This window comes from Pempheris klunzingeri, chromosome 16 (assembly GCF_042242105.1).
Source record: "Pempheris klunzingeri isolate RE-2024b chromosome 16, fPemKlu1.hap1, whole genome shotgun sequence".
Lineage (NCBI taxonomy): Eukaryota > Metazoa > Chordata > Actinopteri > Acropomatiformes > Pempheridae > Pempheris > Pempheris klunzingeri.
Genome location: NC_092027.1, coordinates 18,204,831 through 18,225,009, shown reverse-complemented (window position 1 = coordinate 18,225,009; position 20,179 = coordinate 18,204,831). Strand labels below are relative to the sequence as shown.

At 42.7% G+C, this 20,179-nt stretch overlaps 2 protein-coding genes across 2 annotated transcripts; both read left to right on the top strand.

The window, feature by feature from the left end:
* Positions 1–3,334: 3,334 nt before the first annotated feature.
* On the top strand, positions 3,335–9,427 carry thap7 (THAP domain containing 7). Its single transcript, XM_070846731.1, has 5 exons — positions 3,335–3,408; positions 5,265–5,344; positions 5,929–6,066; positions 6,200–6,334; positions 7,521–9,427. Exons 2-5 carry the CDS (start codon positions 5,265–5,267, stop codon positions 8,908–8,910), a joined length of 1,743 nt encoding a protein of 580 aa, XP_070702832.1. The 5' UTR covers positions 3,335–3,408; the 3' UTR covers positions 8,911–9,427.
* A 2,812-nt stretch (positions 9,428–12,239) lies between these two features.
* On the top strand, positions 12,240–18,655 carry s100v2 (S100 calcium binding protein V2). Its single transcript, XM_070847048.1, has 3 exons — positions 12,240–12,336; positions 16,096–16,227; positions 16,800–18,655. Exons 1-3 carry the CDS (start codon positions 12,328–12,330, stop codon positions 16,965–16,967), a joined length of 309 nt encoding a protein of 102 aa, XP_070703149.1. The 5' UTR covers positions 12,240–12,327; the 3' UTR covers positions 16,968–18,655.
* Positions 18,656–20,179: the final 1,524 nt, after the last annotated feature.

Sequence of the window (20,179 nt, the reverse complement as noted above, 5' to 3'; positions counted from 1 at the left end):
ATAGATTTTTTTGTTGACTGGTTAGACTTCATTCACTGGAAAACAGGTCAACAATGCATTATTAATGAAGATGCGGGCCATTCATTTTTCCTCCGGATTTCTTTCTCTTTATTTTACACAATAATGTCAGAAATAATAAACATTTCTCTCCCTCGTGCAAATGTCTCTGTTGAAATGTCCATTCGTTGGTCCTCTGTTCCTGCTTTGTCAATAAAAGAATTATGAAAAAATAAATAATGACAAATCAAATACACAGTAAGCCAGAGTAGTATGATTGTCCTTCCTCTTCTCTCCTTACCAATTACACCACACTTTTACACAAAAATGAACATTTCCAATAATTTAAAGGCATATTGTAGCTTCAGTGCTGGTTTCCTGACTAGGTCACATCATGCAGTTAGATGAAGTTTGATTTCCATGAGGTATTAACTTAGTGTCAAAATAACCAAAAGTGCTTAAAGATATTTTCTGTAGATATTCTGACTGTCCTTCTCAGAACAATAAACATAGCATTTAAACTCAAACAAGTTTCCCTCTGATTAAAACTCACAGACATTTGATACTTAAATATCAGGTCCAAACGTATCCTTAACAAACATGTGTCAGGTGGTCAGGGCCAAAGGAAGCTTAAATATCACACTACATTCACAATAAAATTATGCGCTCACAGGAACTACCATTTTACAATTTTCCCACCAGCGCAAAACTGGAAACAGTTTTCACAAGCAATTAACTTGCTGCTACAAACTTAAATCCTGTCACAAACTCTTGCAAAAGTTTTGTGATGGTTCTATGATTTTTCTGGGAAGTTCCCTGAATGGAGCTATGTAAACAACATACTAATTTTAGGGAAGATGGAGACAGTTTTCTGATGGTTGACTTCAAGTTTTTTCTTGAATCTTGTGTTACTACTTTCTGTCATTTATTTTTGCACTATTCTTTGTTCAGTGTGGTCATTCATGTACTGCTGCTGTGTCATGCATCTGTCATCCTGAAGTTATTTTGCTTGGCCCCAGACACCTCAGAGACAGCTTTTCCACTACCATAACTGCTCTGGACGGCATTAATCTGGCCTCCAGCTCCACTGTGAGGAATCTGGGAGTCTTATTTGATCAGGATTTGTCCTTTAACTCTCACATTAAACAGATTTCTAGAACTGCCTTTTTCCATCTACATAATATTGCCAAAATCAGGCCCATCATATCCACTGATGATGCAGAAAAATTGGTCCATGCATTTGTCACTTCTAGGTTGGACTATTGTAACTCATTATTATCAGGCTTCCCCAATAAGTCCTTAAAGACTCTCCAGCTGGTCCAGAACGCTGCTGCTCGTGTTCTGATGAGAACTAAGAGAAGAGATCATATTTCTCCTGTACTGGCTTCTCTTCATTGGCTTCCAGTAAAATCTAGAATAGAGTTTAAAATCCTTCTCCTCACCTACAAGGTTCTTAATGGTCAGGCCCCATCATATCTTAAAGAGCTTATAGTACCGTACTACCCCACTAGAGCACTGCGCTCCCAGAATGCAGGCCTACTGGTGGTTCCCAAAGTCTCCAAAAGTAGTTCAGGAGGCAGAGCTTTCAGCTATCAGGCTCCTCTCCTGTGGAACCTCCTTCCAGCTTGGGTTCGGGGGGCAGACACCCTCTCTACATTTAAGAGTAGACTAAAAACCTTCCTTTTTGACAAAGCATATATTTAAGGGCTGGCTCAGGCCTTAGACCAGCCCCTAGTTATGCTGCTATAGGCTCAGACTGCCGGGGGACTCCTATGGTGCACTGAGCTCCTCTATTCTCTATCCTCCTCTTCCTCTCTATCGTTATGTCTCATGTCAGTCAAATGTCTGCCTCTAACTTGCTATCTTCCCCGGAGCGTTTCTGTGCTTTCTCATCTCTCAGGTTCCTGTGGATCCTGTGGATCCTGGTCCTGGCCCTGCTGATGTGGTTCTCTGGTTCCTGTGGATCCTGGTCCCGGTCCCGCTGATGTGGTTCTCTGGTTCCTGTGGATCCTGGTCCTGGTTCTGCTGATGTGGTTCCCTGGTTCCTATGGATCCTGGTCCTGGTCCCGCTGATGTGGTTCTCCATCAGCCAATGGATCTGCGTCTGTCCAAGGCTACAGCCTGTCCGTCCTTGGGAGCTGGATCTCTCCTTCACTGTGGTGCTCCCGGAGGTTTCTCTTTTCCCACTGGGTTTTTTGAGTTTTTCCTTCCTGAAGAAGGAGGGTCATAAAGGGCAGGTGATGCCTGGGACTGATCCACCGGACTGATCCATTGGCCTCATCGACTGCTGGACTCTTTATTAGATTGTTTGATCGCTTACACTTGTTTATTTCAGTGAACTTTGTAAAGCACTATGAGACACTCTGTTGTGATATTGGGCTATACAAATAAATTGAATTGAATTGAATTGAATCCATCCATCTAAATCAGAGGATCCATAGTTGAAGTCTGAAAATGAGATGACCTGTGTGACATTGCACTGCATGTGAGTCATGCAGTTACCTGTTTGTAAACTGTCACATAGCTGTAAGGAAGTGGAAATTGGAAAAAGAATGTTTTTAACTCAGCTGGTAGCTGGTCCAGAGCAATGCACAGAGAATGGGAGGAACTGGGGTTTGGGGGGGGGCGGGTCAAGAGGAATCCACATCTATTTTTGTCCTTGAGCACCTGAACATTATTATTATTACTATTATTGTTGTTGTTGTTGTACAATTGTACTTAAGAAATGCACTTGAGTAAATGTATTTAAGTCCACCACTTGAGGCCTTAAGGTGGCACCTTCAACTTTTGTTATTTATTTGTCGTGACGGTGTGAATAATCCTAAACACATTTGTACCAAATCAAGTTACCAGAAACTACCAGGAATTTACTAGAAGTTTCTAATTAAAACAGAAACAATTACACAAAAGGAGAAATGATAGTTCTTGCCCCACATTACAGTATACTAACTGAATAGTGGGAGCTGAGTGAAGCAGTTAGATTGGTTTTTAACAGGTCTGAAAGTGAACATCCCAATCCATAGATCTCACTTATAGACAGAAAACTAGAGCCCTGGACAACAAGCCCTATATTTACCTGAGATGTGACTACAGGCTCCATCTTGTGGAATAACAGAACCATAACAATGAACAATAATGATACTAAAAAAGATCATAAGATTGTATCTTTAACATACACCGATAGGCTTTGTTATAAATACAAAGCATTCATATTCAAATGCACCATAATGCTTTAAATACCTGGTCATGTGTATAATAAACACATGTACATACTGAATGGAATGGCTCCATGTTCGCTTGGTGTTTTAAATAAAGTTTTGTTTACAAAAAAAGAAGGACGAGGAAAAGGAGGAAGAAGGTGGATGAAGAAAAGATCAGCCATCTTCGTGAGGTCGAAATCTGCTGTTAACGGTAATGTGCCTAATATGTTATCAGTCGTCATGCGGTTAGTGAAGTTAAGCGTAACCTAACACCCCCACATGCACAGACAGCCCCCCCCCCCCATGACACCTGCGGCTTAGCGGCTTAGCTTGCGTTAGCTAGCTCCTGGCTAGCTAGTGTCAGTTTAGCTAATGCTAGCTACATTGAACCGAACACGTAACGTATGCGGACTGTTCCCGGTGCAGCCATGCCGCGGGATGAATGACATTACTGGCTACACCTGCAGAGCGCATACAGTGCCTGTGACACAACAGAGTTCTGTTGCACAACAGAACCATGAGCTTTTAGTCTGGGATAGTGTGTTTCTGAACCCAGCACAGCGCTGTGAAACAACTTTTTCACCGAGTCTGTGTAATATGAGTAAGTTAACGTCGCTGACGCTGTTTGAGGGATGAATACGGTGGGACAGCGGCTGCGTGGCCGCTCAGAGCCTTCTGTGGTGGTTCAACTACATTCCCAGTGCGCATGAATAGATAGTTGTTTAAAATCCCGTTGTAACGAGGAGACTATGGGATTAACAAAGAGCAGGACATCTTCTCTCCGAGCTGGCCTTGAACGCAACACGCTAACATTTTTAGGATGAAGAACTGAAGAGCAGCACGCAGTGCCTCCAACAGTGCCTCCATCAGTCCCTCCATCAGTCCCTCCAACAGTGCCTCCATCAGCCCTTCCATCAGTCCCTCCATCAGCCCTTCCATCAGTGTCTCCATCAGTCCCTCCATCAGTGCCTTCATCAGTCCCTCCATCAGTCCCTCCAACAGTCCCTCCAACAGTGCCTCCATCAGTGCCTCCATCAGTCCCTCCAACAGTCCCTCCAACAGTGCCTCCATCAGTGCCTCCAACAGTCCCTCCAACAGTGCCCCCATCAGTGCCTCCATCAGTCCCTCCAACAGTCCCTCCTACAGTGCCTCCAACAGTCCCTCCAACAGTCCCTCCAACAGTGCCTCCATCAGTGCCTCCATCAGTCCCTCCAACAGTCCCTCCAACAGTGCCTCCATCAGTCTCTCCAACAGTCCCTCCAACAGTGCCTCCATCAGTCTCTCCAACAGTGCCTCCATCGGTGCCTCCAACAGTGCCTTCATCAGTCCCTCCAACAGTGCCTCCATCAGTCTCTCCAACAGTGCCTCCATCAGTCTCTCCAACAGTGCCTCCATCAGTGCCTCCAACAGTGCCAGCAAGTGAAGATACAAGACGGGGATTTTAGCTATGATATATGTTAAATAAATTACGAATATGAATTGCTTTTTATTAATGCAGGGTGAGATTCTCCTTTCTAACCTTCTCCATTGTAATGCTATTTCCTTTTTTTATCACTTCTCATCCTACATAAGACACTCAACCACCCCCCCACCCCCGGTTCTTTGCACCGATCATTTTCTCACAACACTGACACACTATATGGCCTAACATGCAGTATGTGGACGGACCTGTCCGATGTCTCTGTGCACAAAGCCAAATCCAGAAAAAAATGGTTTTCCCAGTTTGGTGGGGAAGAACTTGAGTGGTTTGCACAGAGTTTTGACCTCAACTCCATCCAGGACCTTTGGAATGAATTTGCTGCTTTTCTTTGCCATACATAATGTTAGGATTTGGACTGCTGGTGGGACAAAAAGAGACTCTGAAATTGTGGTGGTCCTTAATAATTAGCTGATTATTTGAACCATACAATGTCTTGAGGAGGAAGAATGAGGCAGACGCTGAAAAGAACCCCCTGCCAACAGTGAAGCATGGCTCTGTTCAGATTGAAATGTTCTCATGCTTTAAGTACTAGTTAATATTTGAAGTTAGAACTGACTATGTTCTTCTCTTCGTTGTATCACTTTCAGATGCCAAGACATTGTTCAGCAGGTGGGTGCAAAACCCGGGACAACCGTGAGACTCGGAATGTTGGCATCACTTTTCACAAGTGAGCATTTTGTTTTCCATCAAACATCTCTGGGGACTTTGATGCCACTTTCAAGTTAAATGATGAGTCAGTAATGAATGAATCAGCTGTTAAGCTGATCTTGTTGCTTTCCAACAAGTGACTGTTCATGGCAATACTTTTGAATGTTTATGGTGCAGGTTGCTGAAATAGCTCTGAGCCCATGCTAACTGTTCCCAAAACGTTCAGATTAGAAATTATCTGCAACATGCATAACAATTCCTCCCATACACGTGTTTTCAATTTTTATACTATTTTCTTCAACCTTTCCAAGAAGAGTTAGTGTTTTTGTGTTGTACTGTATATACAGCTCTGAATAAAGAGGGGCATCATGCAGCACATATGCTCCTGTCATGTAGACAGTGAAACAGTTCAGACTCAGTAATGGGCTCAGCACTGCAGCACTACAGTATGCTCACAAAACCAAAGCTTGTTGTGCACAAATATATGCTGTGTTTAATGTCTGTCTTCATGATGTGCTTAAATGCTCCATATTTAGCTTGAACTTGAGAATTAAAGTAAAAAAATTACTTTGATCAATATTAATTGGTCTTTCTGATGTTCAGATTACCAAAAGGAGCAACTCAGAGGAACCTTTGGATCTCTAACTCCCACCGTGCAGACTCCTGGGATCCTCAAACTGACTTTGTTTACTTTTGCTCCAAACACTTCACTCGAGAGAGTTTTGAACTCAGTGGGTGCAGGTCTGTAGACTCAGTCAGGACATTACAGATTGCACATATTAATAGTTGAACTTTAAGTTTTCTGTTATTGACCACTGATGCCAGTCTATGTTTAGATAGAAGGCTAAAATGTGTTTGACCTTTCCATTCTCAGTGGGATCAGAAGACTAAAGAAAGATGCATTTCCTACAATATTTGATTCCTCTTCAACAACCAAATACAAAAAATCAGGAGCACTACAGAAGCAAGAAGGCATTCCTCATGAGGACGTATCCCCTGCCCACCTTTGGTAAGCAGTCCAGAAGCCTGACTTTTGTGCTGTTTTGAAGATGGGGCATAAAAGATTCTCAACTGGTAGAATGGTATTGAGACATGATTTTGCATACAGACAACAAAACAGATAATTATTATTTTGATTTGTGAATGTGTGTGAAAGAACAGTCTCCTCCAGATTCCTCCTGGATGAATGATGGGCAAATGTGAATGTATGGAAAAGTGTTTTGAGATGTTGAAATGACTAGAAAGGAGCTCTACAAGTACAGATCATTCACTAAAAAATGTTGCGAGTAAAGAGACCAACTTAGCGAGACCTAACAGCAAGATCTGTGTGCTTGTTCTGCAGACACCCTCAGGCACCCTCACATTCAATATGACACATTTCTTAAACATAGATTACAAATATTTTTTGTCATTTCCTTATTATCATGCACCTCACCCATCATAAAATTGCAAGGCGCAGTGTGTGGTTGAAATGATGTAATCATCATGTGTCATCAGTAGAGACAGACACAGGTGTGTGACATAACGATACCAAGAAGAAGTAGTCACAATCAGCTCTATTTATACATGTTCAGTTTCAATACTGAACGAAACTGTTTTCAGTTATTTTGGATACTTTCAGTCCACATTTTGTCAGCAAGCAACTGAAGCATGTCATGTGGATATAATGGAGGCACGTTGAAATATGACAGTTAGTGATTTTTAGGATAGTTGTTTGGGTGAATGCAGTATATATCATAGATATGAAATGCAACAAACTTGTTTTCAGTATTATGTACAATTCACAGTATAAAACCATCAGTTGTTGCATTCAACACAGATTTTCATTCTCTCTCTCTCTCTCTCTCTCTCTCTCTCTCTCTCTCTCTCTCTCTCTCTCTCTCTCTCTCTCTTGGTCCAACCCCCACCCTGACAGAAAGCCAAAGAGAATGAGTCAAATTCTGAAGAGTGCTGCTCAGCCCTCCAGTAGAGGGCACACTCTCAATAATAAGATACATACTAAGTAAGACCTCTAGTGATCATACAACTGCAACATGCATGAACTAATGTTAGCATTTGTGAAGAAGAAACACTTTTCTTTTGCAGTTACTGTGCAAAGGTTTGTCCTGCCATCTGTCACCCATCTCTAAGTGGTACCATGTGAAGGAAAAACAAATGAAACAGACAGCCTTTGTCACTTTTTTCTTTGTCTTTAGGACCAATCCCCACTCAGACGACAAGGAGAACACTCAACAGGAGAAAGACAAGAGCCCAACTTCTGAAGAAGCCACAGTTCAGAGGTCAGTGGCAGCAGCTGAGGAGCCTAATGAAAGCATACCTGCATCTTCTCAAGAAGAGCCGTCAAGGATGGAGCAACTCTCACAGCAGGAACATAGTCCTTCACCACCGCCACCAGTGCCTCGTCCCCTTTCCCCATCATGTTACATGAGGCGCCTGCCCCCTCCTCCAGGCTTCTACCTGTCCAAAGAACACAGCTACGCTCAACTCTGCCCCCTGCTGTGGAGGAGACGTTACGACCAGGCTATTGATTGCTTGGAGAAGGCCTTACGACAGCTTCATGCAGCCAGGCGGAGGGAGAACCGCCTGCGGAGCACTGTGCTGAGGCTCCGTGACAAGCGGCTGAAGCAGGCTCTGCTTGTGTCACAAAACAGTTTCAAAAACAGGGGGGGCTTGACACCAGGGGGTGGGGGGAGACAGGGCAAAGGAGGCTGTAATCAGGTGGAGAGTGAGGCTGATGCTAAACCTGAGGATCCAGAGGTGTTTGAGGACAGATGTGTGGATCAGAAGGAGTTTGAGGAGCATCTTTTTTCACACACCAGTAGTTGGTCAGAACAGAAAGGACATTGCTTTTTCTGTGGAAAAGGACAGGCACAGGTCGGCCAGGTAGCACACAGAGTTTCAAAGACTGGGAAATATATCCATCCCATAGTACATGACGACTCTCCAAAGCTTCAGAGAAATGTTGAAAGCAGTTCTTGTAGCACAGCTGAAGCTAAAGACACACAGGTAGTCGGGTTGGAAAGACCACCTGTGAAAAGCGTGGAAACCATTGACACAGAAATAACAAACTGCCAAGTGTTGCTCCAAACTCAAGGTGTTGAACACGTGATCCCTGTTGGAGTGTCTCTGTCTGATATTCATGAGCAGAGTTTGCACTTTTTAGGCTCTCAGCAGCAGCTGCTGCTCTCTGACATGTGTGAGGGGGAGACTATGACTATGGGTGAGGAGCATCACCAGGACCTGCAGCAGCAGCAGTTTTGGATCCAGAACGGTGCTGACGGACAGGTCATTTTGGTGCCTGCCTCTCCTGCAGACGTGTTGCAAAGTATTCACAAGTTGGAGGGAGTCACTGACGAGGCACAAACCATACTAGTGTCAGAAGTGGCTCTGAAAAGAGACTTAGGACACGTGACAGAGTATAACAAAAGTCCGTCCAGGGCTGAAACAGCCTGTGATGGTAAGCATGGTGAGCAGCACTCTGTTGTCAACACTACATTGGTGGAAATGAGAGAAGATGTGAGGGAGAAACTTAAGGAACACTTAGAGGGATTTCACCTTCAACTAAGCACTGATTTTCTAAACTGACAGGAGGGTCTGAGGAGGATCTCACAACAGAGTCATTATATCGCCCCAGATTAAATAACCTAATGATTTTGCTTTTTTGCAGAACAGGTGAATATGCTGTATGATATGTTGTGTAGGCCTAAATGTGACAGCTCTTCAGTCTACTCAGCAAGCAGTCAGATATGATGTGCAACCAAAACACCTTCCTGAGAAGTTTTGGCACCCATTCAGTGCTAGGAAGGATAAATGGGGGCTTTTGTGTGCAGACTCAAACCAAGGCTGAATGTATCTACTAACAACTACTGTGTGTGTATCAAAGCCTCATATGTCTCTGTGCCATACATCTTCATTGTTGTCCACAAACTAAAACACCTCAGCAGCCCCCCCATTACACTGGGTGGCCTGTTCCCACATTATCGTGAACACACACACACACAGACATACCAGTTTATTTTGACTCAATCCCACATAGACTTCCTGCTGCATCAGATACTCACTAGAGCACCTTTACTGTAATGTAGATGAATCTGCACCAATAATGGGCCCCACCAAATGTACCATTCATCCTGTTGGTTTGATTAAAAACAACATTGAGCCTTTTTAAAAAAAAAATGAAACTACATATTTGTGAGGTGTTTTAAAGAGTTCAGTCAGAACCAATGAGCTAGGAGCTGAGAGCTGCAGACAGGATGTCATCCAGTACTGAGAGACGCACTGAGACTTTGTTGGTTTCCAGCTTTTCATTTGATCATCAGAATGACACAACTTTCGAGGTTCATTTACACAGGGTTGTACAATGAAATACAGGGTGTAGTCCCTTTGGCTACACAAGAAAAAAATCTGTCAAAAAACAGATTAGATAAGTAAAAGAACACAATTCTTTTGTTGAAATACAGGGATGATTTCTTTTTGCATCAGTTCTTTTTTGTGTTTCTCTTTTTTTTTTATTTATAAATGTGCTAGTAGGTGCATCTGTGTGTCATCTTTGTTGTGTGGGAGCAGAGTATTGTGTAGTGCCTAAAGAGCAGTGAAAGGGTTGTGGATGTTGCTGTGGTGCTACATCTGTGGTGGTGGAGTAGAATGTATTGCACAAATATTAATGTCCACACCCCCCTAGTTTCATCTTTACCTTTTTTAAACATTTCCCATGACCTTTCTGAAAAGTACCTGGGAGGATCTTGCATGAAAACCTTCTGTCCTGGTACCTGAAATGAAATGAAAGATGAAGCTGTATTCCTGTCTCCAAGGAAATGCTTTGTTCACAGTATATCACCAGTCAGCCTATAAGGGCAACAAGGAGGTTACAATAGGTGGAGGTGAATAACATGATGTTGGCTTTAAAGAAACACATTGAGGGAAAAGGAAACATTCTTATTTATATGGTGTGGTTAGCTTGAAATGTCATTCCAGTTGGGAATAAATGTTTGATATAGTGTCTGTTCATGATATACACACCATCAAGTGGAAGCACAAAGAGATGTAAAGCATCATAAAGTAAAAACGGCACCTATTCTTATATGCATTTGCTAATTGGAATGGGAAAGAAGGAGACTTCTAAATAAGCTTTGAATTAATGAATGACCATCCCACCAAAGCTAAAGATTCCTTGAAGGTTCTCCACATAATGTCTTCATTGTTCATTCCCCTGGAGAGCCCCAGTTCTTTAACCCATTGAGGTTCAGTCAACTAGTCAAACTGTTGACACATCTAAAGACAGGATATGTGTATCAGTGGCATGCCTAAAGTTTTTTATTGTGTTACTTTGCAGTCAGACAGCCCCTTCCAATAGAGAACTGACTCCATTAACAAAACCAGTAACTAGCAGAACACGGGAGTTGCTGATGAGCCTCGATCTGTTAGAATCTGTGCTATTGGGTGCCTTTGGTGGGTTAATTCAATGGGTTAATTCAGATCCAAATTGGTGTTAAAACATCAAAGTCACAGAAACAAGACCAGCAACCGTGTTCTGTGAGGTAAAATGAGGAGTCTGGTGACTTTGAAGAGAACTTCAGCTCATTTGAAAGGGCTGTCTGATGGCTGAAAATTAGCCAAATGTAGTGTACACTGATGACTGATGCTTTATGGGAGGACTCAGCTACTTTTATCTACAGCAATACATGAGTGCTTCTCCAAACGGGGTGTGCCAACTGCCACCTATGGTAGGTAATACACTGACTATGAACGTGTACCTCATGCAAACCCACTTCCAAAAATCTAAATGATCCTTGTAATAAAAGATGTGCTCGTCTACCGGGCATGGAGGGTCTTAGGAAAAGCTGTTCTCTTCAGTCATTTGTAGTGACTTGTAGACCGCGCTTTGTAATATCACGGGAATGTGTGCTGTTAGCTGAAAGCTTCATATGTGGGGGTGTGATTGTGTAGGCCTTTATGTGTGGCCATTGTTTGTGTGTGTGTGTGTGTGTGTGTGTGTTAATGCAAAGCATCTGAGGATGAAACAGTGGAAAAAGTTGATGGTCTCCTACTGAAACAATTCGCTGTGGCTTTTTTTCATTGGGTGTGGCATCAACCCTTCCCAGCCACATATTCAAGGACCTGGAGGAGAAGGAGGGGTTGAAGTGGGGCCGGATCTAAAAATGTAGATCATTGAAAGCATAGATTTTGACACGCCCTTCACCCCCAGGACATATCAGTATCTATCCTGAAAAAGCTCTCCTTTTAGTTCAGGCAGAGGATCTGCTGTCTCTGGCCGTTTTTTTCTTCTTTGGACAGATTCTTGTGGCTGAGCTTTTTCCTTTCTTCTACACCCACCCCACTTATCGTCTCAAGTCAGAGAGGCAAATAGAAAGAATGTGGTTGTGCCTGTTTCCTTCTCACTCTCTGTCTCTCCCTCCGTTTTTTTTATTGTCAAATTCTTTTCCAAGAACATAACTTCAAGGCATTTCCCACAGTCTCAGTGCCTCGCTAAGTCTGGACAGATTGTAGAAAGCTGCCACATGAAAAGTATCACATTCACCGTTGGTAGTGAAGAGGTTAAACAGTGACAGTCTGGAGGAAAAGTAGAATGCCAGCCTCAACTTGCAGGCAGTTATTGCGCAAGACAACAGCCTCCAGCGTTTACTAAAGGTTTCCAGATGTGGAATGAGTTGTGTGCTGAATGTGAGCTGTGTCTCAGTGGGGCGTCTGAACTCAGTATGGCATTAAGTAATATACATTAACAAGGGTGTTGTTCAAACCGCAGCCCTGATGCAGATACCCAGCCATACATACAGTATATAAGTGTGTGTGTGTGTGTATTAAAGGTAGAGTGTGGCGCTGTGTGGACGGCTCACAGCCCCCCCCTCCCTCCCCCCTTGCTGAGGGAGGATCCAGGAAGGCTGCCAGCTGGTGACAAACACAATGATCCACTGACACACAACAGCAACGAGCATAGCAAGACACGCAGGAAGAGAAGTGAGCACATTCACAGTGAGCGTCGACATGCCTCAGGTAAGAACAGAGCCTTCTCTTCTCTTCTCTGCTCTGCTCTGCTCTTCTCTGCTCTGCTCTGCTCTTCCTTTCTCTTCTCTTCTTTGCTCTTCTCTGTTCTTCTCTTCTCTTCTCTTCTCTGCTCTGCTCTTCTCTTCTCTTCTCTTCTCTTCTCTGCTCTTCCCTTCCCTTCTCTGCCCTCAGCTTAAAAAAAGCTCAGCCAAGTTTGTAATGGTGACGTTTGAAACTTTACATTTTGTTTTCTCGGGGGGGGGGAGTGTGTTTGCTGCTGAGAGAGCGAGCTGTGCAGTAATGAGGTCCACACTGGTTGGGCAGGGAGACGTTGGAAGTGTGCGTGACGCCATCTCACGCCACGACAGAGAAACATCACAACTCTCTCCCGGACAGGAGTTTCCCTTTTATTAGAGACACCAGAGCCTTCCTGTGTCTTCAAATCACACAGACTGTCAAAGCAGTTTCTTCCATTTGTTCCATGGCACAATATGTGCTGCCCGCGGCCCCTCCCTGAGAGCCAGCACTGAGCCGTACAGACAGACAGGAGAGTGGGGTGTAGCTCTACCACCCTCAGTCCAGTTCAGTGTGGTGAATGTGGGGCCCAGGTGGAGCTCACACACCTGTCTGGACCTCAGGATTCCTCGTTATTGTGGGACATCAAGTTTTTCATTGATAACACCTTAATAATCTGTGGTGTTCAGAATACAGAGAGGAAGGGGCAACTTCAAGGAGCCTGTGTCACCTCTGGCCCCCAGTTTATCTGGTCCCTCTTCCAAATTAGAAAAAGAAAAAGCCAGCTGTCCTCGAAGGACCAGTTCCAGACATGTAGAGGACTGACACTGCGACCTGTGGCCAAGGGGAATGTAGCATATACCCCAAAACATCCCTAAGCTCACAGCGTGTCAGCAAGGTGCTGGGTGTGGTAATGGCACAGGGAGTCGACCCTTAATGGTTCTCTTTGAATTTTACTCACAACGTGCTTATTCACCTGGGTGCTTTTTTAAATGGAAACATACCTACAAACACACAACACCTATTTTCTGCCATTAGATTAAGGACTCAGAAACTCATTGACTCATTTGGTATATTATATATTTAGATATAATATAATGTAATACACACTGTCCGTGCTCTCTGTGGGATCGTTCTGGTTGAGTTGACGAAGGCTTGCAGCAGCTTGTGGTACACCAGTCATAAAGGGTGTGGTTTTAACAAAGCTGTTGGCCCACATGCATTGAATAACCTGCAAAACTGGAGCGTGTTTCACTCATCGCCAAGAGTCTTTACCACTTCTTTACCGCTGCCCAAGTCAACATTAACAGGAAGACTTTTCAGTCTTTTACTCTCTTTACTGTGACAGCGCTTTTAAAGTTTGCTTCAGTCTCACAGCTCCTGCCAGAGGTGTTTACAGCAACAGACTAGATGGTGAACATAATGGAGCATTTAGTAACTAAAGAGCCAGACATTTCCCTTGTTGGTGGAGACCAAAAGCAGAGCTCAAAGAGAGTGATATTGGACTTCCACTCATCAGGTGGACATAAACACGACTCTGAATGAATAATCATATTATTCCATAGCTGCTGGGTGCAGAAATAACTAATTGTTTGGTAACAAGTCCATGCTAGCAACTTTTAAGGTGATAACATGTTGTGCTTACAGGTTGTTGTGTTGTGTGCGAATGGCCAAACAAAACTGAGGATTACTGCTTTATTACTGTTATATTCTAATCATTCCTTAACAATGATACTACCAAATGACGAAAATAGCAACAATGAAAGAATTACAAGCAAATAAAGACACAGTAGGATGTAGTGGCATCTAGCGTGAGGTTGTAGATTGCAACCAACTGAATACCCTCTGCTCATTCCTCCCCGGTGCATTCAGGTTACCAAATTCAAGCTGCCACTTCAATGTAGAAATGCAAAAGGCCCCTTTTGTTTGTTCTGTGCTACTGTAGAAACATGGCGAGCTCTGAGAAAAGGAACCACTGGGTGCCAAAAGATCTCCTTAAATCCTACACATGCACCTTTAATAGCTGTTTTGGAGCTTTCGTTCATATCGCACAACCTTCCTCAGCAGATGGAGTTTATTAAGCAGCTGTCCTGTTCGTGTCGGCTCAAAAGACAGATTCGTCATTTCACAATCTCATCACAAGGTCCATTTAGGTTTGTTTGTTGATGAAGCTTGTGCGATAGCATGTCGGCTACTGAGTGGACTTTGTGATAGATTGTTTTGTCATCTTGGTTATAAAACTTTATTAACTGGTGAAAAACAGCTTTTACAGGCTTTAAAAAGATAGTGACTACTGGATTGTTCTCCAGTACGCAAAAAGCACAAGATGTTGCTCATGTTCATGGCCTTATTCAATTGGAGCTTTCCTGCTATTAGTTTAGCAGCTCTACAACTGTATGAGCTTCAGTCTGTCTGCCAAATACTGCCGGGCTAAAAGAGCCAAGGAGGGAAGGAGTTTGAATGTTTAAACGCTGCTCCATTTTAACTTCCTCTATCTTCAACATCTTGTTTAAAAAGTTAAGTTTAAGTTTAAGACATGGCATCAACATGTGTGGAGACTTCCTTCTTGCTGACCTTCTAACAATGCAGGAGGAAATGATTCATTGCACAGGAATCACTGTGATGTAGATGTGACCTGCTGTCCTCTTTCATGACAATCCTCTGCTTCGCCATCTCACAGGTTTCCTTCAGCTCTAAAGTAGGTTGAGCTCTACTTGCCTGTTTTGTGTTTGACTTTGCCGTCAGAAACTTGCTCTGTCTCCTACCAACACACAGTTTCAGTTCCCTTCAGCCAAGGCCACAAACCTTCCCCGGTCTTAGTCTTTTTTTTAAACCTTGTGTTTTTGAAACAAATTGAAATAAACAATATATGAATGACTGAATAATTCCACATAAAGGAGTAAAATGGAATGTCTTTTTGGCTAAAGCAACAATTGAAATACCTGATATGTACTTCATCACACTAATGCAAGATCATGTAAAATCCAGTATTACTATGAAGTAGTCGTGCTCATTGATTTGCAAAATCACCCACAATGCCCTAATCCACGCAGAGACATTAGATGGCACAGTATCAACAGTTTGAGCGAAACTCAGGTGGTAGAAACTGATATTGTCTTACTCCACTGGACAATCATCTCTTCCTAACCTTAAATCTTACAAGAACTAATCTTTGGGCCACTTAGGGCAACAGAAACAAATTGTGAATGCAACATTAACATATTATCACCTTGTAATCTGATACGTCCAATGCCAGTATTCACTCTCTTTTAGCTCTGTTTTTGTCTCCACCAACTCCTGAGGGAGATATCTGAAATAGCTGTTAATAGCTTCACTATGCTAATTGTGTCTTCCAGCCTTTTCTCTGGAAACAATGTCACGAGAGTCATGAGAAAGAAGCAACACAGTAAAGTTGTGGCTGAACTGATAAACACTGAGATGAACTGTAAAGCTTCGTACGGCCGCGAAATCAGGAATAGCTTCATCAATACCAGATCAATACACCTCTCACATCCTCACATTGTCTTTGAATAATACCTGTTGTAGTTTGCTTTATTTTGTATTATTGCTTAAAGTCAATGATAAATTCTATTTTTGTCATTAAGGGTGAATTCCCTGAGTCAGTAGCTGCTTGTTGTCTGTGCAGTGGCAGAGCTTTGGGTTGAATAGCCACTAACAAAAACCTATTTGAGGGCAATACCCATAATCATTGTCTTTCTTCCTCCGTTTATCCCTTCACTTTCTTCTCCCCAGTTTTCAGACCTGGAGCAGGCCATCTCCACGCTGGTCACCCAGTTCCACTCTGCATCAGCTGACAATGGTCCAACACTGAAAACTGATGAATTCAAAGGTCTTTTGTCCAACCAGCTGCCTAACCTGGTCAAGGTAAAACTGCCATCTGTCTCTGTGTGTCCTCCTTCAGTTGGGCCTGGTGTGGCTGCTCACCTCACCTTACTCACATCACACTAGAAATCCAGGAACATGCTCAGCAGCAGAATGGAATACCAGCAAACACACTATAAACACTTAGAGCACCCACACCTTAGAACTAGACTCAGTTAACTGTTGAGAACAATCAATCATACCACTGGATATAGGGACGTCCCTTGGGTCAACACTTTTGTATATTGACTGCACTAGGAACAATCACAAGCTGTGTTTTCAGGTATGTTCTACGACTGTCTGGAACACACAAATCTGAAGGACAGAAGTAGATTATGTTACAGAAGTTGTCTGAAAATGTTCTTCAAAACACTCATAACACTCACTCATTACTAATAACTGAGTTTTGGTGACATCACTATAGACACATCCGACATAAGCAGGCAGATGGTCAGGCAGGTTGCAAACACACAGGTTAGACAAACTTAGAAAGTGAAGGTGAAAAGTAAAATGACCCATTGTACAGCCACCACAGTTGAGTATTTTTGAGCAATAACCACGCTGTGTTCTCACAGGGGGTCGGCTCAGACCAGGGACTGAGTGAGATCATGCGGAAGATGGGTGTCGGTGATGGCGAGGGCATCTCTTTCAAGCATTTCTGGAACTTGATCCAGTCATTAGCCACCACGCAGCATGGCCTACTCAGCCAGAAGGGCTCCTCATGCAGCTGCATCCTCGTGTAAAGAGCAGGCCCTCAGGCCAACACATCACCAAGCTCTGAGTTTCTACCCTGGAATATAACTAAGCAGAGTAACAATATGTACATCACTCTCCTCATGAGGTGTCAGACAGAATACGAAGGTGCAAAGACTAGTCTGCGCACAGCAAGCTCATCCCAACATTTATATCTAAAACATCACAGTTTTTAATTCTATCTGACAGGTTTCCACATCACACTTCTGCCCGTATACTGCTCAGCATCCTTTGCACCAGTTTAACTTTCAATTCAGGCTAGTTTGTGTTTAAATTCTCAAAGTCTACACATTGCTAACTTTTAGAAAAGAAATAAGAATGAAACCCTAGTTATAGTGTAAAAAAGTAAGTTAGACTATGCTTTTTTATTCAACATACTGCACGTGGTAATATTGGCTTTACTGTTACTGGGCAGGACAAACTGATTTTAGCTGCATGTTACTAGCCACAGAACATTAGCTGTCCTTCTCTGTTGTGTTAGTTCCCCCCAGATCAAACTCCAAAGTGATCTATGAAAAGGTTTGAAACACTGCCTGTGAGCTTAGAGGAGTTTGGGGGAAGACAGCAAACCTCCATGGGAATTGCTAAACAAAGACACAGTTTTAAAGACCATGGATGTTAGGATTAACTTTACACTGTAAAGGCTTCAGCATGCTTGAAGTGCAATATGTTGTGTGATATGTCCTCCATATAAATGTGTCAGCATTCTTGTTCGATCTTGTGAGTGTAAATCCTGAATCTCGTCCCTTTCTATCACTGCACTCTTTCACCCAGCCTGCCAGTGACACCTGCTGGTAACACCTGCCTTAACTGCTTTCAGAGGTGGCTGCACTGCATGTTTTACAAATTCATTACACATATTGATCCCTTTTGATGCCATTAGACAATCCAACAAGCAGTTTGTTTGAGATTCTAACACTGATTTTGAATTTAAAAAGCCACTGGGCGTCATCACAGTAATTATTAACAGTCACTTTCCCTCATTTGCCCCACTTTTGTCTTCTGTTTGTTTTCTATGTGTAATAGTGATTCTAGTGCCTTTAAAAGGGTTGTGTTACTACACTAATAATAGGAGGATGAATGGACCACTATTGTGGTATTCACAGCTTCATAAGAACATTTTCTAATAGCTCAAAGCGCAGTGCTGACAGTTCTGAAAATGTTGTACTCCATTAAATGGAAGCATGGCCTTCCAATGGAAAGAATGGACCACCATTTACCATTTTAGAAAAGGAAACAAGGACAGGGTGTTAGGTATCCATTTTTAACCATGGCCTAGCAATTGTCAGCTAACTAGTTAACCACATAAATGCCAAGCATGTAGTTTATTATGATATAGTGTAGTCATCTCTGCATGTCAAAAAAGATAACTCATAAGTACCATTTGAAGAAAACATGGACATGTTAAACTTTGCAACATCTCAGAATGTGTGCTTTATAGTCCCTTTACTTTTCTATAAGAAAACATACATACATACATACATACATACATACATACATACATACATACATACATACATACATACATACATACATACATATAATCTTCTACAAGTGATGCATAACTCTCTGTGATATTGCATTTTCTCTGTATTTATGTTTTGTAATTCTTTGTATTCTGACCGATGTGACGCCATAAGAAAAATGATTTAATAAACATGCAAAGAAATCACCAGTACTGCGATTGTTACTGTTTAATCAATTATTGATTTATTAAGACAGGACACCATCTCACACAGTTTAAATAGTTTATATGTCATTGTGAAGTATTTGCAGTAGCGGTTTTATATTGACTTAATTTAGTACAAGATCATTTCCATTAGCTATTAAATCACTATCAAATGTGTTGCTGTGCCAGTAAGCTGACTATGTAGACTATGCAGCACTTTATTGCAGTGTCATATCAGCATCAGGCAGCTCACATTAATCACACGTTACACCAGCATTATGGATTGAAGTTATCATGGGCAGAGGGAGTACATCCTCTCTTGAGTTTCTTTCCCTCAGGTGTACCTCGAAAAAATTCTAGATAAGATGAAAACACGTACTTATTCATGACTTTGACTCTCCCAAAGATGTCCAGCTCTGTTTGCTCATCATGGCTGACTGCATTCATCATCTCCTTGGCTTTGATGTACAGATTATTTTCCTTTGCTACAACTTGATCCAACCAAATCTGTCTGTTCTGCGGCGCCATTTCATAGTTGTCAACTGTGCAGCCGTAGAATCCTCGCCTCAGATGTTCAGGCCAAGGTTGGTCAGTCATCATGGGGTGGTCAGCTCCAACAAATGCTGTGCACAAAGGGCTGTCAGTCCCCCGTAAGTGGCCAACTTCACAACCTATGACACTCATGAGGAAAAGCGAAAAGGTTCTGAAGTTGCGCACAGATGCTGAAAACACTGCTGTCATGAAGTAATGACCCCATCTCTCACAGTTGTAGTTACACTGCTGGAACTGGAAAGTCTGGCGACAGAAGTCATTGAATTTTGATGCTTTGAGATCCTTTCTCAGCTCCTGCAGGGAGGACTCACCCTGCTGCTCATTGAAATTCTGATGGAAATGTTCAATTTCAGCTTGATTTTCTGTGCTCATGAATTTGCCCACTAAACTCACACTGAGAGATTTCGTGTGTACTTTGTAAATGCATTCATTGAGAATGTAATAAAGGTCTGTTGCAACTTCCTCCCTGGCATTGTAACGTATCTCCACGAGTAGATTCTGAATGTTATTGATATGCTTGAAGACAATGTTGTCATCTTCTGGTCCTGGCTCTGTGAGCCAAACTGCTTTCAGGTGTGTTTGATCTGTGACATAATCTGGAGCACGCCTTCTTTCATTCTCCTCAAAGAACAAGCTCCAAGTAAGCCCCTCCAGGCAGTCAATAGAAGGGTACTTTTTGCGGAGCTCCACTGGAACAAACATTTGAGGGTGGCTTGGCCACTCCAATGTGCTAAAATACAAAAGCTTTCCTTTATAATTAGGAAACACTGGACCTACACAGCCAAGCTCCACTTTCATAAGCAGGGCACCTCTTTGGTCCAGTTCAGCAATGACACTTCTGCTTTGGTCATGGGACCTCCAGAATCTGTCAGTCCTAGTCATGATCTTTCCATCAGAGCTAACAGACAGAAAGGAGTTGTGTAGGTGCAGCTTAGTTTCCACACTAAGGGACCGGAGAACCCGTAGCAGCTGCAACATAAA